The 21,574-nt window shown below is 46.4% G+C and overlaps 1 protein-coding gene across 9 annotated transcripts in view; it reads right to left on the bottom strand.

Moving 5' to 3' along the window:
- Positions 1-21,574, bottom strand: part of TDRD12 (tudor domain containing 12) — a 276,574-nt gene that overhangs the window by 39,717 nt on the left and 215,283 nt on the right. For all 9 annotated transcript variants that reach the window (XM_056525738.1, XM_056525737.1, XM_056525743.1 and 6 more), the window contains 3 exons: positions 17,788-17,972; positions 10,408-10,609; positions 10,131-10,223 (listed from right to left, as the gene is read on the bottom strand). In XM_056525738.1, coding sequence (XP_056381713.1) covers positions 10,131-10,223; positions 10,408-10,609; positions 17,788-17,972 — 480 coding nt within the window. The remainder of the gene's footprint in view (positions 1-10,130; positions 10,224-10,407; positions 10,610-17,787; positions 17,973-21,574) is intronic.

The following is a 21,574-nucleotide window of genomic DNA, read 5'->3' as shown; positions in this document are numbered from 1 at the left end:
GTAACATGTTAGTTTTATACTTTAGGCCGCCTGATTACAGCGATACCAGATTTGTATAGTTTACGTCATGTTTTACTAATTCTGAACTTTTTCCAATTTTTTTAATTGCCATTTTTTTAACCCCTGTAGCTTTATTTTTTTTCCACATAATCTGTTTTTTTGTATTGGTACCATTTTGGTATTGATCTGACTTTTTAATCGCTTTTTAACTTTTTTTTCTGGGATATTATAAAAATTGCAAATCTGTGGTTTGGTATTTTTTTACATTTACCGTACGGGATACATTATGTTACATTTTAATAGGTTGTACAATCACGCACGAAGCGATACCAAATATGTTTATTTTTATTATGTTTGCATGTTTTTATATAGGAAAAGGAGGTGATTTGAACTTTTAACATGGAAGGGGTTAATGCAGCGGTCTTCAAACTGTGGCCCTCCAGATGTTGCAAAACTACAACACCCAGCATGCCCAGACAGCCAACGGCTGTCCTGGCATGCTGGGAATTGTAGTTTTGTAACATCTGGAGGGGCACAGTTTGAAGACCACTGGGTTAATGTGTGTCTTTCAAACTTTTATTAAAACTTTTTTTTTTTTTTTTTTTTTTTTTTACACTTTATTACACTTATAGGAGGAATCATTAGATTCCTCAGACAGATGAATAGAGTTCTATTGAACTCTATTAATCTGTGTGCTCTGTCATCCATTAATAGAGCCTAGTCCAGCCAGGCTCTATCAATGACAGAGCGGGACAGCAGGGAACAGAGGTAAGCCCTCTGGTTACCTCCATAGTGGATCTCCCCCTTGGATCGCGCTGCGGGGGGGGCGATCCACCCCACTAGCCCACCAGGGAGCATTCACATGTCCCTTTAGACGCCGCTGTCAGCTTTGATAGCCAGCCGCATGCTGGCTATTAGCGGCGGCCCCCAGCTACTGAGAACAGCCGGGGGCTGCAGAGCATGGAGTGGGCAGGAATCCCGAGCCCGCTCCATACTCCCCTGTGAGCGCCGCATGCATCTACCCGTGCAGACGCGCCTCCTCCCCTCAGCTCTCCGAAGCTACAGCTGGGGGAGTGAAGGCAGAGGACGCAGGTCTGCACGGGGAGCAAGAAGCCACGCCCCCTCACCTCCCCCCGCACGTCTGCAGAGCAGGGGAGAGAAGACAAATACTATACACAGCTTCTCATCTCCCCTGCTCTGCTTCGGAGGACACAGGCTGCAGAGTATGGAGTGGGCAGGAGTCGGGAGCCCGCTCCATACAGACTGCAGATCGCCGCCGCACTTGTCAGGTCCGGCCATGCTTGCCCGAAGCCGGGCTAAGGGCCGGACAAATTCACCTGCCCGGCACCCAAAACTGTTAGTCCCGGGCGTCGGGCGATATGAATTCCACATCCCTGTATATATATATATATATATATATATATATATATATATTTTTTTTTTACTTGTAAAAACTGGCCACTAGGGGTCCCCCTACATGTCCCGGCCGCAAGTCTCAGAGTTCAGACTCATGCAAGAGTCCTAACGCTTATAGTGCAGTCTGGACACTAACAAGCACAGCTCCCTGCCTGCCTGTCAATCAGACCGACGGGAGCAAGTGCTATGCATGCTGCATGGCACACCTCAGCTACATTGAACACTGCCTGCAGTGAGCAAGCATTGAAAGAGGATTATGAAGGTAATAATGGGCGAAAATTAAAAAAAATTAAAAAAAATTAAAAATAAAAAACTGCTGGGGGCAGGTAATGAAGAGGGCAACATACCAGCAGCATAATATAGCGCAATGGAGATGGTGGCAGGTACTCTTTAACCCCTTAAGGACGCCAGTGGCGGATCCAGGGGGGGGGGGGGGGCAACGGGGTAATTGCCCCCCCCCCCCCCCCCGAGATTGCCGCACGCAGCACCCGCCCCACCACCTTGCATGGTGGAGCCGAAGCTGTAAGCTCCAGCTCCACCATTCACTGAACTTTCACACGCTGTGATTACAGTGTGTGAGCTGCGGGGACGCGATCCACTAGAGGCCGGCGCGATGACGTCACATCATCGCGCCAGCGCCCGGAGATCCTGTCCCCGCAGCCCATATACTGTAGTGAATAGTATGCACAGGGGCCAGGGGATTTGGGGAAACTATATACAGGAGGAGGGGGATTTAAAAACTTGGAAAAAGGGAATATTTAATGTGTAGGGCAAAGCACAGGGGGCATTATTTGGGAAGAGCACATGGCAGGGGGCCCCCCTGTGCTGTGCCCCTCACATATAATGCCCCCTGTGCTGTGTCCCACACATATAATTTATATGTTTGGGGCACAGCACAGGGGGCATTATATGTGAGGGGCATAGCACAGGGGGCATTATATGTGAGGGGCATAGCACAGGGGGCATTATATGAAATAATGCCCCCTGTGCTGTGTCCCACATATATAAATTATGTGTGTGGGGCACAGCACAGGGGGCATTATATGAAATAATGCCTCCTGTGCTGTGCCCCTCACATATAATGGCCCCTGTGCTGTGCCCCTCACATATAATGGCCCCTGTGCTGTGCCCCACACATATAATTTATATGTGTGGGGCACAGCACAGGGGGCATTATATGTGTGGAGCACAGCACAGGGGGCATTATATGAAATAATGCCTCCTGTGCTGTGCCCCTCACATATAATGCCCCCTGTGCTGTGCCCCTCACAAATAATGCTCCTTTCATGTGCCCTAAACATAAAATGCCCCCTGTGCTGTCCCCCTCACATATAATGCCCCCTGAGGGGACAGGTTGGGGGCATTATATGTGAGGGGCACAGCACAGGGGGCATTATATGTAAGGGGCACATGATGGGGGCATTATATGTGAGGGGCAAAGAACGGGGGCATTATATGTGAAGGGCACAGCACAGGGGGCAATATATGTTAGGGGCACAGGACAGAGGGCATTTTTATTATGTGGGGGGAACAGGACGGGTCATAATTATTATATGTAGGGGCACAAGATGGGGCATTATTACTATATGTGAAGGCACAGAGTGTTCTGCATTTCAGAAGTATAGTGTATATGATGAGGAATTTCTGGGGTGGTACGTTTTTTATGGGCCACAAAACATTTGGGTATTTTATTCAGAGGGTTCACTGAACAGCAAGTTATATTCAGAGAGTGCAGTGTTTGGTAGCATTAAATTTAGAGAACACAGTGTGTGGTAGTATTATATTCAGAGGGTGCAGTGTGTGGTAGTATTATATACAGAGGGTACAGTGTGTGGTAGTATTATATTCAGAGAGTGCAGTGTGTGGTAGTATTATATTCAGAGAGTGCAGTGTGTGGTAGTATTATATTCAGAGAGGGCAGTGTGTGATAGTATTATATTCAGAGAGTGAAGTGTGTGGTAGTATTACATTTAGAGAACACAGTGTGTGGTAGTAGTATATTCAGAGGGCACAGTGTGTGGTAGTATTATATTTAGATGGCGCAGTGTGTGGTATTATATTCAGAGGGTACAGTGTGTGATAGTATTATAATCAGAGGGTACGGTGTTTGGCGGTATTATATTCAGAGGGTACAGTGTGTTGTATATTCAGGAGGTACAGTGTGTCAGAATTATATTCAGAGGGTGTGAGCCAGTATTATATTCAGAGGGTACGGTGTGTGGCAGTATTATATTCAGAGGGTACAGTGTGTTGTGTTGTATATTCAGGAGGTACAGTGTGTCAGAATTATATTCAGAGGGTGTGTGGCGGTACTGTATTAGAAGAATACAGTGTCTGGCAGTATTATAATAATTATTGTTTTCATATAGAGGATCAGAATCCGCTGACATAGAAACCATCTGGGCGTCAAGTTCTGCTGAGAGAAAATATAGCTGGAACAATTCCTGGCGGTATGTACATCTGAATTAGATAAGGAAAAATTATAGAGAAGACATCACCTGTAGTCACTGATATCATTGTGTATTCTCCTCACTATAGAGAAGACGTCACCTGTAGTCACTGATATTATTGTGTATTCTCCTCACTATAGAGAAGACGTCACCTGTAATCACTGATATCATTCTGTATTCTCCTCACTATAGAGAAGACATAACCTGTAATCACTGATATTGTGTATTCTCCTCACTATAGAGAAGACGTCACCTGTAGTCACTGATGATATTCTGTATCCTCCTGTGTGTGTCCCATCAGAGCTGGAGTCACTTGTAAGTTCTGCAGTAATGATGGGTGAAACAACAACTCCCAGCATCCCCTTACCACTGCTTAGGTCATACTGGGAGCTGTAGTTTTAAATGGTAAAAACCTCTTTAGCGCTTTCCCATTCTGCAGCAATTGGTATATTTGATAATTATTCTGACATATGAGCGTGGCCTAAGAGTCTTAAACAAGGTTAGGACTGTATGATACATTTAATAATATTGTAAGTTCCGTGAGCAACATCTTGTTTTCTGTCCGCCAACACAAAATACTCTAATAGTGCCCCTCCCGAGACTCGACTCTGGATCCGCCCCTGAAGGACGCAGGGTTTTTCCATTTTTATTTTTTCCTCATCACCTTCTAAAAATCATAATGCTTTCATTTTTGCACATAAAATTCCATATGATGGCTTATTTTTTGCGCCACCAATTCTACTTTGCAGTGACATTAGTTATTTTACCCAAAAATCAATGGCGAAACGGAAAAAAAAAATTCATTGTGCGATAAAATTGAAGAAAAAAAATTTCATTTTGTTATTTTTGGGCGCTTCCGTTTCTACGCAGTGCATTTTTCGGTAAAAATAACACCTCATCTTTATTCTGTAGGTCCATACGGTTAAAATGATACCCTACTTGTATAGGTTGGATATTGTCGTACTTCGGAAAAAAATCATAAATACATGCAGGAAAATTTCTATGTTGAAAATTCTCATCTTCTAACCCCTATAACTTTTTTATTTTTCCGCGTATGGGCCGGTATGGGGACTCATTTTTTGCACCGTTTTCTTAAGTTTTTATCGGTACCTTTTTTCTATTGATCAGACTTTTTGATCGCTTTTTATTCATTTTTTTCATGATATAAAAAGTGACCAAAAATACGCTATTTTGGACTTTTGAATTTTTTTGCGCGTACGCCATTAACCGTGCGATTTAATTAACTATATATTTTTATAGTTCGCACATTTCCGCACATGGAGATACCACGTTTATTTTTATTTACACAGTTTTTTTTTATGGGAAAAGGGTGGTGATTCAAACTTTTATTAGGGAAGGGGTTAAATGACCTTTGTTAACTTTTTTTTTTACTTTTATTTTTTTTGCAGTGCTATAGCTCCCATAGGGACCTATTGCACTGCACACACTGATCCCTTATGCTGATCCCTGCAAAGCCATAGCTTTGCATGGATCAGCGAGATAGGGGCTCGATTGCTCCAGCCTGTAGCTCAGGCTTGGAGAAATCTAACCCCGATCGGACGTGTCGGAGACAGGTAAGGGGACATTCGCTCGCATCCTAGCTGATCGGTACATCGCGATTTTATCGCGATGTCCCGATCAGCCTGACTGAGCTGCCGGAAAATGTTTACTTTCACTTTCAGATGCGGCAGGCAACTTTGATCGCTGCGTCGGAAGGGTTAATAGGGTTGTGAGCCCAGGGTCCCGGCTATGAATAGCAGCCCCCACCGGGACCTGGCATAGGGCGTACAGGTACATCCTACAGGGGTTAAAGGAGTACTCCGGGATAGAAAAATGTATCCCCTATCCTAAGCATAGGGGATAAGTGTCAGATTGCAGGGGATCCAACTGCTGAGACCCCTGCGAGTTCCTGTACAGGGCCCAAGCTCTACTCCTAAATGGGGCATGTCGACCACCACATAAAGCGATGGCTGACAAGCCCCCTCAATGCAACAAAGATGCATTGAGAGGGCACATTTAGGAGTAAAGCCAGGCCCCCGTATAGGAGATTAGACTTTGGATAGGGATTACAATTGTTATATAGGGGAAGTTTATTATTAACAGCAATGTTTAATTGGCATCTAATGAAAAAACATTCTAGTTTAGTATATTGATAAGTCTTTTTCTTCCCAAAACAGAATGTGATATGTCCTTATAGTCATTATAGCTATAGGGCACCATTGTATGGTAAATATTTGCTCTTAAGTCAGATGAATAGACAAAATGACACCCAAAAGGAATACCAAACCTAAACCTATATAGAGCATACTACTACTAATCATTTTTTAATATATCAATTGTCTTTAACTTATAACTCATGGTTATGCAGGGATGTGGAAATTCTATCGCCCAACGCCCGGGACAAGTAGTTTTGGGTGCTGGGCAGGTGAATTGTTTATAGATTTAGCCCTGTATCGGGCTAGCAGGGACAGGCAGGCTTCTCCCTTATTTTTCTTTACTGCCGGTGTGAGGCACAGGAGCGGATGCAAGTCTACACCTCACACCGGCGCTCAGAGTGTATGGAGGGGGCAGCGGGGGCCCCAGCTGACCGCAGAGTCCGAGGTTGCACGTTTGCATTACATAATTGAGCCACGCCCCTTTATCTAATCCTCCCGGAGGATGGAGGATGCAAGAAGACAGGGGGAGAGAAAGGATGTCCACAGCTCGGTACACAGCTCCTCCCTTATCCCCCGCACACAGCTCTATCCCTCCCCCTCCCCCTGCTCTTTCTTCACAGGACCTAATCCACCACGGGGAGGTTGCATGTTTGCACGGGGAAAACACAGAGCGGGGGAGGGGAGAGGACGTCTGGTGTGAGGGGAGATTTCCAAACCCATGTAACCTCACACCAGCCGGGACTACAGCTCTGATGTCCACTCATGGCGGCTCAGGTGAGGAGGCAGAGAATGCAGGCAGCGGGGACAGGAAGGGTGGTTGTATATGTAGGGTGTATGTGTGATGTGTATGTAATGTGTGATGTGTGTATAATGTCTGTGTGTGATGTGTATATAATGTGTGTATAATTTCTGTGTGTGATGTGTATGTAATGTATGATGTGTGTATAATTTCTGTGTGTGATGTGTATGTAATGTATGATGTCTGTGTGATGTGTATGTAATGTATGATGTCTGTGTGATGTGTGTGTGTAATGTATAATGTGTGTATGATGTCTGTCTGTGTGATGTGTGTGTAATGTATAATGTGTGTATGATGTCTGTCTGTGTGGTGTGTGTGTAATGTATAATGTGTGTATGATGTCTGTCTGTGTGATGTGTATGTAATGTATGATGTCTGTCTGTGTGATGTGTGTGTAATGTATAATGTGTGTATGATGTCTATGTGTGATGTGTATGTAATGTATGATGTGTGTATGATGTCTGTGTGTGATGTGTGTAATGTATAATGTGTGTATGATGTCTGTGTGATGTGTATGTAATGTATAATGTGTGATGTCTGTGTGATGTGTATGTAATGTATGATGTCTGTCTGTGTGATGTGTGTGTGTAATGTATAATGTGTGTATGATGTCTGTCTGTGTGGTGTGTGTGTAATGTATAATGTGTGTATGATGTCTGTCTGTGTGATGTGTATGTAATGTATAATGTGTGTATGATGTCTGTCTATGTGTGATGTGTATGTAATGGATAATGTGTGTATGATGTCTGTCTATGTGTGATGTGTATGTAATGTATACTGTGTGTATGATGTCTGTTTGTGTGATGTATGTATGTGATGTATGATGTGTGTATGATGTCTATGTGTGATGTGTGTATGTGATGTATGATGTGGGGTGGGCAGCGGTGTATGTATAATGTGTGTATGATGTATGTCTATGTGTGATGTGTATGTAATGGATAATGTGTGTATGATGTCTGTCTGTGTGATGTGTGTATGTATGTGATGTATGATGTGGGGTAGGCAGCGGTGTATGTATGATGTGTGTGTATATGTATAGTGTGAGTGTATGTGTGATGTGTGTATGTAATATATGATGTGGGGGGGGGCCAGTGGCGGGTGTATGTATGATGTGTGCATATGTATGGTGTGAGTGTATATGTGTATGATGTATCTGTGATGTGTGTATGTAATGTATGATATGTGGGGGGGGGGGGCACTGCCGTCGCCAGTTGTGCCATCTAATTTTATTTATTTTTAGTGGTTTCTGGCCACCCACATTAAATTGCACCCCCAGAATCCCCCCCCCCCTTCATACTCTCCCGCCAACTAAGAGCCCCACGGATGCACGCAAACACGCCTGAACCAAAACTACAACTCCCAGCATGTTCCACCGTAACCTAAACTGTAGAACTATAAAGTGTAACATGCTGAGAGTTGTAGTTTTAGTTCGGGTCAGCTGCAGAGCCATAGGCTGTATCAGGGCATGCTGGGTGTTGTAGTTACTAACTGCAATTCCCAGTATTCCCTGACACAGACTATGGCTCTGCAGCTGACCCGAACCAAAACTACAACTCCCAGCATGTTCCACAATAACCTTAACTGTACTACTATATAGTGCAACATGATGCAACACCCCCACAACCATATTCTGTATCAGGGCATGCTGGGAGTTGTAGTTATCTAGTAACTAAATGCAACTTCCAGCATTTTCTGACACAAAATGCAGCACATAAACTGGAGAAGCAGAACCCCCCCCCCCCCCCCCCAGTAACACAAGTCCCTATGAAGACTGAAAAATAGTGATTAAAATATTTTAAAAAGTGCGTATATATGTGAATAAGCCCCTTTCCTAATAAAAGTTTCCAATTTTCTTTAAATAAAAATAATGTACAAAAATAAACATACCGTAAGTGGTATCGCTGCATGTGGAAATGTCCAGTCTATTAAAATATAATGTTAATTAAACCGTACGGTGAAGGGTGTAAATGTAAAAAATAGTCCAGAATTGTTCATTTTTGGTAACTTCATATTAGAAATTTTTTATGGTGATAAAAAAGTTACCTCTAGACTTTTCTGTGGTTGCCTCGGGCATAAGAGGAGCTACAGCTCTCCGGCCACTAATAGCCTGACATGCTGCGATCACTGTGGCAGCTATTAAACCATTAGATCACCGCTATCTAAGTTGACAGCAGTGTCGAAAGGATCTTATATCCATCCCTGGTGGTCTAGTGCGGGGGGGGGGGGGGGGGGGGGGGATCGTACTATTTTGGTTGAAATTATTTTATCTACCAGGACAAGTGGATTTTCTTGAGGGACAAGTAGATTGTGTTCCACTTTAGTCCCTTGGACAAGTAGTTTTTTTTTTTTATTTCCACACCCCTGTTATGTGTCTTGAAGAATTTTAATCTACATGTGGACCTTATTTAGTCAGACACCTATTTTACTAGTGTTAATAAAAGTTAAGTTGTATACTTATACCTTAGTGGAGGACTGAATTTGGGGAACATTAATTGTTCCTTTCTTGTTTCCTGTTCTAAGTCGAGTTAAGAGTACTTTAATGACTGAATAAAAGTTAAGGTTTATCAGTATACACCAGGTGCCCAACCCAACAGCATATGGCAGTTAAGTGTGAGAGGAGCTATGATTGGATGAGGCTGGACACACCCCCCTCAGCACTCCAGGCTGCACTTTGTTTGGACTTCGGTCCAAAGTCTGTGTATAAGAAGGGGGGAAATGTGCTCTTGAGCTTTTTTAAGCACAAATAAAACATAGAAAACGTCTTTTTTTTTTTTTAAACTAAGTATATTAGAAATATTTTTTATTTACCATAAGGAGTGCAATAGCAAAGATTACTTTTAATGAGAGTTACCCTTTAATTAAACCCTGCAAACCGTTAACATAGAGCGTAATAGAGTTAAAAGTAATATAACAACAGACGCACAGGAATTTAACATATATTTTTAATTTGTGCAAACATGAAACTACTGGTATATCACCTAATGCCTTTACTCCCAGCAGAGCCCATCTATCTCAGTTCAAGAGGCTCTGCAAGTGTGGAAGAAATTGATTGTATCATAGTGAAGTAGTGGTTGACAGTGACACTTTCTCACTTTCAAATAACAGTAGTGTTCTATGCCAAACTTTTATGGGAGTTGTGAGTGTTTAACACGCTGGAGGTGCCAATGTCTATAAAGGCTTTTAAAGTACTGTACAGGGGTTAGTGTGTAAATGGAAAACCACCAGTTTACATAAACCAACAGGCTAGTTAAATAATAGAGGTATATACAGCATTTGCGGGACATGCTGGTAGGTATTGATCATACTTACCATAGGATCCAGCCAGTAAGTTTTTCCAAGGCTGAGAACAACTTTAGCCCTATGTTGTTTTCCTTTGATACTTTTGGAAACAATTCTTATCACCTAAGACATAAAAACCAGGTAACATTAACATATAATGTAAACAAGCATAAAACTGTGGACACATATACTCTGTACGTGAACACTAACCCTATAAATGTTGTGTATAGACCTAACATTTTATAATGATACAATCAATATAAAGAATGACGTCAGACTATGTTAAACAATGCAGTTCACGACTCACTTTTGAATCCCACTTGTACTCATTGTCAATAGGTTTTATCCTACACACAATAAATTCTCTAAATTGTGGAGGGACTGACTGAAATACAGGTGGCAGCAAGAACAGCATGTGAACAGGAATTTCATCTTTCTTCCCATCATCGACGTACTGCACGTGGACACACGAGACACTGTCCATGGTTTTTGAAGATAAAACTTGAACCCTGTAAAAAAAGGAGATTTTTTTATGCTTACCGTAAAATCTCTTTCTCGAAGGATCCATTGGGGGACACAGACCATGGGTGTATGCTGCTGTCACTAGGAGGCTCGACACTATGGCAACAAGAGAAGTCGGCTCCTCCCAGCAGGGTATACCCGCCCACAGGCACCTGAGGTAATCAGTTTTAGTCCCAGAGCAATAGGAGAAGACCGACAGGTCAAGAGAAAACCACAAACTGTCCGAGAAATCAGAAGAAAAGGCAACTGAACACACCTTCGGACAGATAACTGAATAGGAACACCAAAAAAGGGTGGGAGGTGTGTCCCTCAATGGATCCTTCGAGAAAGAGATTTTACGATAAGAATAAAAAATCTCCTTTTCTCTATTGGCTCCATTGGGGGACACAGACCATGGGACGTACCAAAGCCGTCCTTTGGGTGGGTAAGGAATCAGTCAGGTGGACGGTTGGACCACCGCCATCTGCAACATCTTACAGCCCAGAGTAGCATCAACCGATGCAAAGGCATGAATCTGGTAGCACCTTGAGAAAGTGTACAAAGACGACCACGCAAGGCTGAAGCCACGTAGCGGAAGGCCCAGGATGCCCCAAAAAATGGGTGCAATGAGCCAAACCCCTGAAGGGTGGGATCTTCCCCTTGCAGTGGTAAGGTCCCAAAAAGAGCAGACCGGATCCACCAAAAAATGGTGGTCGTAGAAGCAGGTTGTCCTATACAATGACCTTCCGGAAAAACAAAAAAGGGGGTCACACTGCCAAAAGGAAAGAGTGACAGAGATAAGTCCGAACAGCCCTCACCACAACCACGTTGTGGGACAAACGCTTCCAGAAATGAGAAGGGGCCGGACAGGAGGACGGTAGGACGATGTTCTCATTGAGATAAAGTCAAAAACCATCTCAGGTAAGGACGGACGGACCTGGACGGAAAACAACTTGTCCTGGTATACCACCAGGAAGGTAGAACAGCAGGAGAGAGCTATCAGCTCCGACACCCTCCTAACAGAGGTAAGAGCAATAAGGAAGGCCACCTTCCGGGGAAGGAGGCGAAAAGAAAATGTCCCTGAGAGGGTAAAAAGGGGCGTCATGCAGAGCACCTAAGACCAAGTGTAAGGCCCAAGGGAAAAAAGGGGACTGATAAGGAGGGGCCGCTTGTGCCACTCCCTGAACTAGGTTCGGACAAGATAATTGAACGCCAAAGAACATTGAAAAAGAATGGAAACCGCCAAAAGCCAACCACGACCGGAGAAAAAGGCTGAGTTTCACACCAACAGAAATAAGACCGCCAGGTATGGTGGTAAATCTTTGCAGAGGAAGGCTTGTGAGCCCTCAGCATGGTGTGAACCACTTGGGAAGAGAAACCGCGGGACCTCAGAACCGCTGTCTCAACCGCCACGCCGTCAAAAGCAGAGATGGTAAATAGGGGTGGCACAGGAGACCTGATATAGGAGGTCTGGACGATAGGGAAGGTGCAGAGGTAAGTAGTACAGGAGCCTGACCACGACGACGTACCACGCCCGCCGGGGCCAGTCTGGGCCACGAGAATGGTGGGAACGCCCTCTGCTGTGAGTTTCCTCAGGACCCCGAAAAGAGAGGAAGGGGAGGAAACAGATAAGGTAGGGCAAAGCCCGACCAATAAACAGATAAGGTAGGGCAAAGCCCGACCAAGAAAGAGGAACACTTGGTTGTGGCCAGAAGTGCAGAGGTCCACGCCTGGAGCGCCCCAGAGGTTGCAGATCACTGCAAACACCTCTGGATGTAGGGACCACTCGCCTTGGACGGCTGAGGACCGGCTGAGAAAGACCACATCCCAGAAACGCCCGGAATGAAAAAGCGCTGAGATGGCCGGAAACCTGAGTTCCACCCAGAAGGGAATTTTCCAAGAAGCAAGCAAAGAAAGGCTTGCCCTAGGCCCCAATATGTTGAAGGGGAAAAGGGCTTCTCGAGGGACCAAGGCCCCAGACCGGCCAGTCCTTGAAAACACCTCACCAGCCCGACAGACTGGCAGGGAGGGGCAGGAAGTAGCGCCCCCGAAAAAGCAGGAGGGAAACGAAGCCACCATAGAAGGGACCGACAAGACTGTCGAGTGACAATGGAGACCTGTCCCGCCGGAAGAGAATCACCAATTGAAGAGGTCGGTGATGAAACTGGGCAAATGGCACGGCCTTCACAGCCACTGCTAACCGACCCAGGACATCCATGCAAAAGCGAATGGAAACTGGAGCAGGGTGCCGAAGTCATCGGACTCTTGATAAGAGAGTCAGCCGATTGGTCGGCAGAGTTGAAAGCGGGCAGAGGCCGCGTCGAACTGGAGCCCCAGGAAAGCAGTTGGACTTGTCCTGAATGACCACCCAAATGAAGAAAGACAAGGTCTGGAGCTTGAGACAAAGACTCTCCAGGATCTGTGCCCTTGCTGGAACTCTGATCAGAAGGTCATCCAAGTAAGGAATCACGGAAACAACTGTTGTCCGTAAAATGGGCTATCACAGGCCCCGGGACTTTGTTAAAGGTCCGCGGAGAAGTGGCCAGACCGAAATGGAGAGCCACAATAGAAAATGACCATCTGGAACTGCAAAGCAGAGGTACAACTGATGACCGGAACAAACTTTGCCTTGAGACAGCAGGATCTTCCTGCTTTTGCTTCGGCCTGGGGGTCAAGGGCCCTTTCAATATAGTCTCCCAACTCTGCCAGGGTAGTCTTCAAGATCCCTCTGGAGGATTTATTTAATCTAACTCCTGATGTGGAGGCAGGCATCCTTGATGTCCACCGAGGAACGAAAATTCCCCATGAACCAGGGACGCCAGCACCGAACGGAAAGACTCCATTCAGGATGGAAAGCAGAAGATGCTGGCTGAGATACTCGAGAACCAAGATTGGGCGAACAGAAACGTCTTTCCTGGGGACCACAAAGAGGTTGGAATAAACCTCGAAAACGTTCCCCTGAAGGAACCGGGACAATGAATGTACATAGTCCAGGCATCCCGGAAGAGTAAGAGGCGACCAACCACCCGAGAAAGGTCGGCGGCGACACAGGTCCGGAAGGAGGAAGCCCTCATCCCGTGAAAGGCGCTCAGCTGGACCCTTTGTTGGTATCCTGTGGTGGCACCAAAGGTCTGCAGAACCCGAAGGAGGACTTACGACGGAAAGCGGTTCTGTGAGCCGTATCCAGAGGTAATAAAGAACTCTTTTCTGCCCGACGCCTCACTTCCTGAAGGCAGTGTCCACATTCCAGGCTTTAAGCTACATGGAGGGACGGTGGCTACCAGGTAGCTTTTGGCAAAGGCAGCACGGTGATGGAACAGAAAATCTCCAGCAGCGAAGCATCGTGAGTTAGATTAAATAAATCCTCCAGAGGGATCTTGAAGACTACCCTGGCGGAGTTGGGAGACCATACTGAAAGGGCCCTTGATCCCCAGGCCGAAGCAAAAGCAGGAAGATCCTGCTGTCTCAAGGCAAAGTTTGCCAAAGTCTCCACCTTCATGTCGGCTGGATCTTGAAGGCAGGCACATCGGACAAAGGCCCGGTAGGCACCTAAGAGAGGCGGGAGACCGGCAGATCCACAGTTGGAGAGGAGGTCCACCGAGCAATGAGGTCCTTGGCAAAGGGATACCGCGCTTGAACCTTCTAAGTTTCCTGAAACTTCTTGTCAGGGTGCCTCCAGGCGGATACCAGCAGGGCGTAAAATTCAGCGTGAGAACTGAAGGTCTTGGGTCGCGGTCGGGCACAAAGAAAAGGAGACTTCTGGAGCCACGTCCAAAGTTCATGAGTCCTTTAGATGGAAGGTGTATCTTATGGCCGAAACCAATGAGTACACCACATCAGGCATCCGTGCGTTTCTTTAAGTCGGAATCAGAAACCTCATGCGCAAGTTCTCCAGGTGAATGGGAACGAGGTAAGGCAGCCCTGGAAGAGGTCGGGCACGATGAGAGGAAACTTCTGGACCACGTCCGAAGTTCCTGGGTCCTTAGCTGGAAGGTGTGTCTTATGGACGAAACCAATGAGTACACCACATCAGGCATATCCGTGCGGTCCTCTGAGTCGGAGGCCGAATCAGAAACCACATCCACAAGTTCTCTGGGAGAATGGGAACGAGGTGAGGCAGCCCTGGAGGTTGGGCATGATTAAAGGAAACTTCTGGAGCCAGGTCCGAAGTTCCTGGGTCCTCTAGATGGAAGGTTTCTCTTGTGGCCGAGACCAATGAGTGCACCATGTCCGACATATCCGTGTGGTCCTCTGAATCAGAGGCCGAATCGGAAACTGCATCCACAAGTTCTCCAGGTCAATGGGAACATGTGAGAAGGCCCTGGAAGAGGGGGAGACTGACCAGATATGCAAGTCTGGAGAGCAAGAGCGGCGACCATGGGAGCGTACTCTAGGGGAGCGACGCTTGCTACAGGGTGGAGTAACGGAGCGATGCCTGTGAGGGGAGCACCCGTACCTACCAGAAGACTCTGAGGATGAGTCAGATGAAAAAAACACCCCCATGACGCTGCGAGAGCATCAGTATAGGAGGAGAGTGGGACCCTCCGGAGGGCCGGGAGGGCCTCTCCAATGCAATCACCACAAAAAGGGAGACCTGAGCCAAGTCGGATATAGACTGGGGAGGGAGAGAACCCACCGGGTCTGGTAGACAACCGGGGTAGAATAACAGGGGGGTCTGGGGGAGCAGTGGAGCAGGCAGAACAAGTGGTTCAGCAGAACCAGACATTTTTGAGATACAGCTTTTACAGATGTAATGAGTGGCTTACACTCCAGTTAAGTGTTTAGAGGGAGCAAATGGGTTCAGCAGAACCAGGCATTTTGGAATTACAGCTTTTACAGACAAAATGATGAACTAACGCTCCAGTAGTCTGTGCAGCCCAAGTCTGTGACCCCAGGGCAGCTGCTGTGAGGAGAACTCCGTTCTAGTGTAGACAAAGAAGGGAGAAATGCCGGCCAATAGCAAAAGAGGGGCGGGCCAGGAGCAGGGGCACTGCTGATAGGCCCCTGCCTCTCACAACGCACGCACATCGCTGATTGGAGGCTAATTCGCTCCTCTTAGAAGCCCCGACAACAGAGGGGGCGGAGCTATAGTGCTCAGCTTCTGACAAGAAGGTCAGTAATGGCGCCCACGCCCACTCCTCTCGCCGAGCGAACGTCATTCGCACATGCGCTCACAGGGAAGCGAGCGAGCGAGACGCCGCCGGCAGCTGACTGATACCGAAAGCGAAAGTAAACCGGCGCTTCATGCGCCCGCATAGTAAAAACGCTGCAGCTGTCAGCCGCTTAAAGAAACACACACACATATCGTTCAGGAAATTGAAAAGTATAGTGCCCTCTGAATAAAGCTGTGCCCCAGTCCAAAAATGCTCCTGCTCACCCCAGTTTTTTCAATAAAGATAGAAAAACCCCTGTCCAGGCCAGCCCCTGAGAAAAAGTGGGCAAAATGTGAGGGTCTCCAGAGGTTGCAAGGTTGTACCTAGGAGAAAGGGAACATACTCACCTCAGTCAGAAGAACTTACCTAATGGAGTCTTCTGTCAGGACTTCAGTCCGCTTTCTGTCACCTGCATCACGCCGAGCTACCATGTGCGAGCCCATGAGGTAAAACCCCAAGCGCTGACCGTTGGCGAGAGGGGGTTAACAGCGCATATATGCAATGTCTGTGCCCCCTCAATCGCAATGGGGAGACAGTGAGCCGCAGTTCCTGAATCCCCACCTGAAAACATGAAAGAAAAAGGAATAAAAAACTAACACATCCCTAACTAGGAAAATAATAAAACATAAGACCATGTCCACATCCTTAAGACACTAAGCTAAAACTGATTACCTCAGGTGCCTGTGGGCGGGTATACCCTGCTGGGAGGAGCCGACTTCTCTTGTTGCCATAATGTCGAGTCTCCTAGTGACAGCAGCATACACCCATGGTCTGTGTCCCCCAATGGAGCCGAAAAAGTGTTTAAAAAAGGTTTTGCTTTCCCTTTGAGGGCATATGAATTTATGAGCTGTTGCTACGGGAACTTATGAGCTGAGCTGTTACCAAAGACTTTTCCCTAGAGGACAAGGTTTACTAAGTGTAATAAGTATTTTTTTTTCAATGGGAGCAATATAAAGTTTTATTACCCATATAGAAAGAGTCACTAAGTGATCAACTCAATATTGGATGACTTGTTATCCAAACGTGACACCCTCTGTAATGTTAGGGCTACACAAATGTATAATGTCTCAATACTTCATTGCATGTTTTTTATCTGTTGTGGTATTTTTCCTTTTCCGACCATTACATTTTGTAACAAAGATTTATCAAATTGTGTAGACCTGTAGTCACACGTACAGTAACCTGCACATATTTGATGTGCAGGATTTGTAGCTGCAGATTTCAATGTACACTAAATGACTGAACACAGCTTCAAATCTGCAACTTTAAATCCAGTGCAGGATACTATGTGTGTGAATACATCCTTGGGGTACAGTCACATGGAACGGATCCGCCGATGACCGACCCTACAGCATGTCTCCAGCTGTGTTTGCTCGTAGCGGCAATGTGCAGTTACGAGCAGACACACCATTTTGCAAGTCGCCACGAGCAGGCGCAGCGTACTCGCACACATCGCAGCTGCTCTCTGCCTAGCTCAGGGATCAGGAGGAGTAGCCGTGATGTCTGCGAGTACACTGTGAATGCGCGCGACAACTCGCAGACCAATGTGTCTCCGCCCGTATCGGTGGAATGCCGCTACAAGCAAGCAGGCACAGCTGAAGGCACACTGTAGGGTCCGTCATCAGCGGATCCACAGCGTAAAATACGCTGCGGATCAGTTCCGTGTGACCCTACCCTAAAACTGTTTAATTTCATTTGCACTGAATCTCATGATTAACCTAACAAATGCTTTTCAATGGGGAGGAGGGGGTAACAATGAAAAATTTCTAAATAAAATAGTCAACGTTATTTGATAAATATCCCAATACAACAGTCTGTCCAGGGTAAGTGGCAGATGTGGATATATTATCACATTTGAGGTCTCAGAAAAATGACCAGCCCACAAACACAGGATTAGAAAAGACACAATTGTCAGGCATCACTATTAAAAGGGAGGGGGATGCAGGATACATTTACGATTATGCTATGTCTTTCATTAAGAAATCTGGATTTATGCTGCCTTTATAGGATTAGCAGATTCATATGAGAAGTACCTGTGATAATCTGAGCCATCACTTATTGCATACAAGCGTTTGCACTCCACTTTCCGTGCCGGAACTTTATTCATCGGTGACTGATAATATTCATTGAGTTCTGCTGCAAGCTTACTGTATGGATCATTGTTGGATACGACACGGCCAAGAAATCGAGCTGCATCCACAATACAAAGAGGGAGGACCTATACAAAAACCAGGACTAATTTAAAAAATATTAAAGTAATATCAAATTTGTTAAATGATGACATTGTCTAACCAACACCATAATTTTCTCAGCCTTAGGTGGTTTCATGGATTGAACAGGTTTATCTTGAATAGAATCCAGAAACCAGTAGCCACAGTAATAAAATACAACTTACCGTTATTATAGAGAAATCCACTCCAGCTCACCCATTAGTGTCCACGGTGTCATGGACTGATGCGGACCAGCATCATCATAATAGTCAAACAGAAAAAGGAAAGTCCAGCACGAATATCCTCCGATAAAAGCCTTTGATCTTTATTGAGAAAGTAATGGATATGATCCAGGAAAACAGGAATTACCATGTGGCGCTTCTCCTCCTAGGACAGATGTAGGCACTAGTCCATGTGTAGATGAATAAGTTCTTTATTATGCAACTTCAAGTTTCGAGCTCGTACTGAGCTCTTTGTTAGGCATATGATACATAATCAAGGACAAGTGATATTAAAAAGCCCGGGGAGGAACATCTTCCGGGTCAGAAGAGCATTGCAATTACGTTTTAAAACATATAAAATTATGTAAATCAGTACACATATAAATGCATGTATAAAACAAGGGTTAACCTGAGGTATATTTAAACAATGAGTGTTAAAATGCAGAACTTTATACAACACTGTATAGTGCTGCTGGCCCCGGGGACTGCCCACGCTGGCAACCTCTGGATGAATGAACATCAAAGCGAGGTCAAGTAAACACAACATAGTAGCGTACTATTGGCTACAATGTAACAGCTGGCAAATGTAAACACTCCGGTGTTTGAACTGTGAGTAGGGGAATCAAGTTGTTACGCCGCTCTCCTGTTCGCAGCGCCCCGGTCAGACCCGCTGACCGGGAGCGCTGCGATAATGTCCCTAGCCGGGATGCGATTCGCGATGCGGGACGCGCCCGCTCGCGGTGCGCATCCCGACCCGCTTACCAGACTCGTTCCCCGTCTGTGCTGTCCCGGCGCGTGCGGCCCCACTCCCTAGGGCGCATACGCACGCCGGCACTCTGCGATTTAAAGGGCCAGTGTGCCACTGATTGGCGCATGGTTTTAATTAGTGTGTTCACCTGTGCACGTCCCTATATTACCTCACTTTGGTTGCTACCGGCGCTGTAAGACCATCCCGCTTTGCGGCGGGCTCTGGTGAAAACCAGTAGCAAATTAGAATCGGTCCGCCAGCACGGTCCACGCCAATCCCTCTCTGACACAGAGGATCCACCTCCAGCCTGCCGAATCCTGACAGTAGATCCGGCCATGGATCCCGCTGAGGTCCCGCTGCCAGTTGTCGCTGACCTTGCCACGGTGGTCGCCCAGCAGTCGCAACAGATAGCGCAACAAGGCCATCAGCTGTCTCAACTGACTGTTATTCTACAGCAGCTTCTACCACAGCTTCAGCAACCATCTCCTCCGCCAGCTCCTGCACCTCCTCCGCAGCGAGTGGCCGCATCCAGCCTCCGTTTATCGTTGCCGGACAAGTTTGATGGGGACTCTAGACTTTGCCGTGGTTTTCTCTCGCAATGTTCCCTGCATTTGGAGATGATGTCGGACCAATTTCCAACTGAACGGTCAAAGGTGGCTTTCGTGGTTAGTCTCCTGTCTGGGAAGGCCCTGCTATGGGCCACACCGCTCTGGGACCGCAATGATCCTGTCACTGCCTCCGTACACTCTTTCTTCGCGGAGATTCAAAGTGTCTTCGAGGAACCAGCCCGAGCCTCTTCTGCCGAGACTGCCCTGCTGAACCTGGTCCAGGGTAATTCTTCAGTAGGCGAGTACGCCATCCAATTTCGTACTCTCGCCTCCGAATTATCTTGGAATAACGAGGCCCTCTGCGCGACCTTCAAAAAAGGCCTATCTAGTAACATCAAAGATGTGCTGGCCGCACGAGAAATCCCTGCCAACCTGCATGAACGTATTAATTTGGCCACCCGCATTGACATGCGTTTTTCCGAAAGACGCCAGGAGCTCCGCCAGGATATGGACTTTGTTCGCACTAGGCGGTTTCTCTCCCCGGCTCCTCTCTTCTCTGGTCCGCTGCAATCTGTTCCTGTGCCTTCCGCCGTGGAGGCTATGCAAGTAGACCGGTCTCGCCTGACATCACAAGAGAGGACACGCCGCCGCAATGAGAACCTATGCCTGTACTGTGCCAGTACCGAACACTTCTTGAAGGATTGTCCTATCCGTCCTCCACGTCAGGAAAGACGCACTCCGATTCCGCACAAAGGTGAGACAGCTCTAGGTGTGAACTCTGCTTCTCCACATCTTACTGTGCCTGTGCAGATTTCTTCTTCTAACTCCTCCTTCTCAGCTGTGGCCTGCTTGGATTCTGGATCTGCAGGAAATTTTATTTTGGCCTCTTTCGTTAACAGGTTCAACATCCCAGTGACCAGTCTCGCCAGACCTCTCTACATCGCCTCAGTTAATGGTGAAACATTGGACTGTACTGTGCGTTACCGCACAGAATCCCTGTTAATGTGCATTGGACCCCATCACGAAAAGATTGAATTTCTGGTACTTTCTAACTGCACTTCTGTAATTCTTCTCGGACTGCCTTGGCGTCAACGCCATTCCCCTACCCTTGACTGGACCACCGAGGAAATCATTAACTGGGGTACTTCTTGCTACAAAAAATGCCTTATGTCTGCTCCCAGTCAAATCCCTATGGCTCCTCCGATACCAGGTCTCCCCAAGGCCTATCTGGATTATGCCGATGTTTTTTGCAAAAAACAAGCAGAGACTTTGCCTCCTCACAGGCCTTATGACTGTCCTATTGATCTCCTTCCTGGTACTACTCCACCCCGGGGCAGAATCTATCCCCTGTCAGCTCCGGAAACACAAGCCATGACGGAGTACATCCAAGAAAATTTAAAAAGGGGATTTATCCGAAAGTCTTCCTCCCCTGCCGGAGCAGGGTTCTTCTTTGTCTCCAAAAAAGTCGGTTCCTTACGACCATGCATTGATTACCGCGGTCTTAATAAAATCACTATAAAAAAACGCTATCCCCTGCCTCTTATCTCGGAACTCTTTGACCGCCTACGTGGCGCCAACATCTTTACCAAATTGGATTTAAGAGGTGCATATAATCTCATCCGCATCAGGGAAGGGGACGAGTGGAAGACCGCATTTAACACCAGAGACTGACACTTTGAATATTTGGTTATGCCCTTTGGGCTTTGCAATGCCCCTGCCGTATTCCAGGACTTTGTAAATGAAATTTTTCGTGATTTATTATATACCTGTGTTGTGGTCTACTTGGACGACATTTTGATTTTCTCTTCTAACCTCCAAGAACACCGCCGTCATGTCCGCCTGGTTCTTCAGAGACTCCGGGACAATCCGTTATATGCCAAGATGGAGAAATGTCTCTTTGAATGCCAATCTCTTCCCTTCCTAGGATATTTAGTCTCTGGCCAGGGACTTCAAATGGACCCGGACAAACTGTCGGCCGTGTTGGATTGACCACGCCTCTCCGGACTTCGAGCTATCCAACGTTTCTTGGGGTTTGCCAATTACTACAGACAATTTATTCCACATTTTTCCACCATTGTGGCCCCAATTGTGGC

The sequence above is a fragment of the Hyla sarda genome, chromosome 6 (genome assembly GCF_029499605.1).
Source record: "Hyla sarda isolate aHylSar1 chromosome 6, aHylSar1.hap1, whole genome shotgun sequence".
In the NCBI taxonomy this organism is placed as follows: Eukaryota; Metazoa; Chordata; class Amphibia; order Anura; family Hylidae; genus Hyla; species Hyla sarda.
This window is presented reverse-complemented; position numbering and strand designations above follow the sequence as displayed.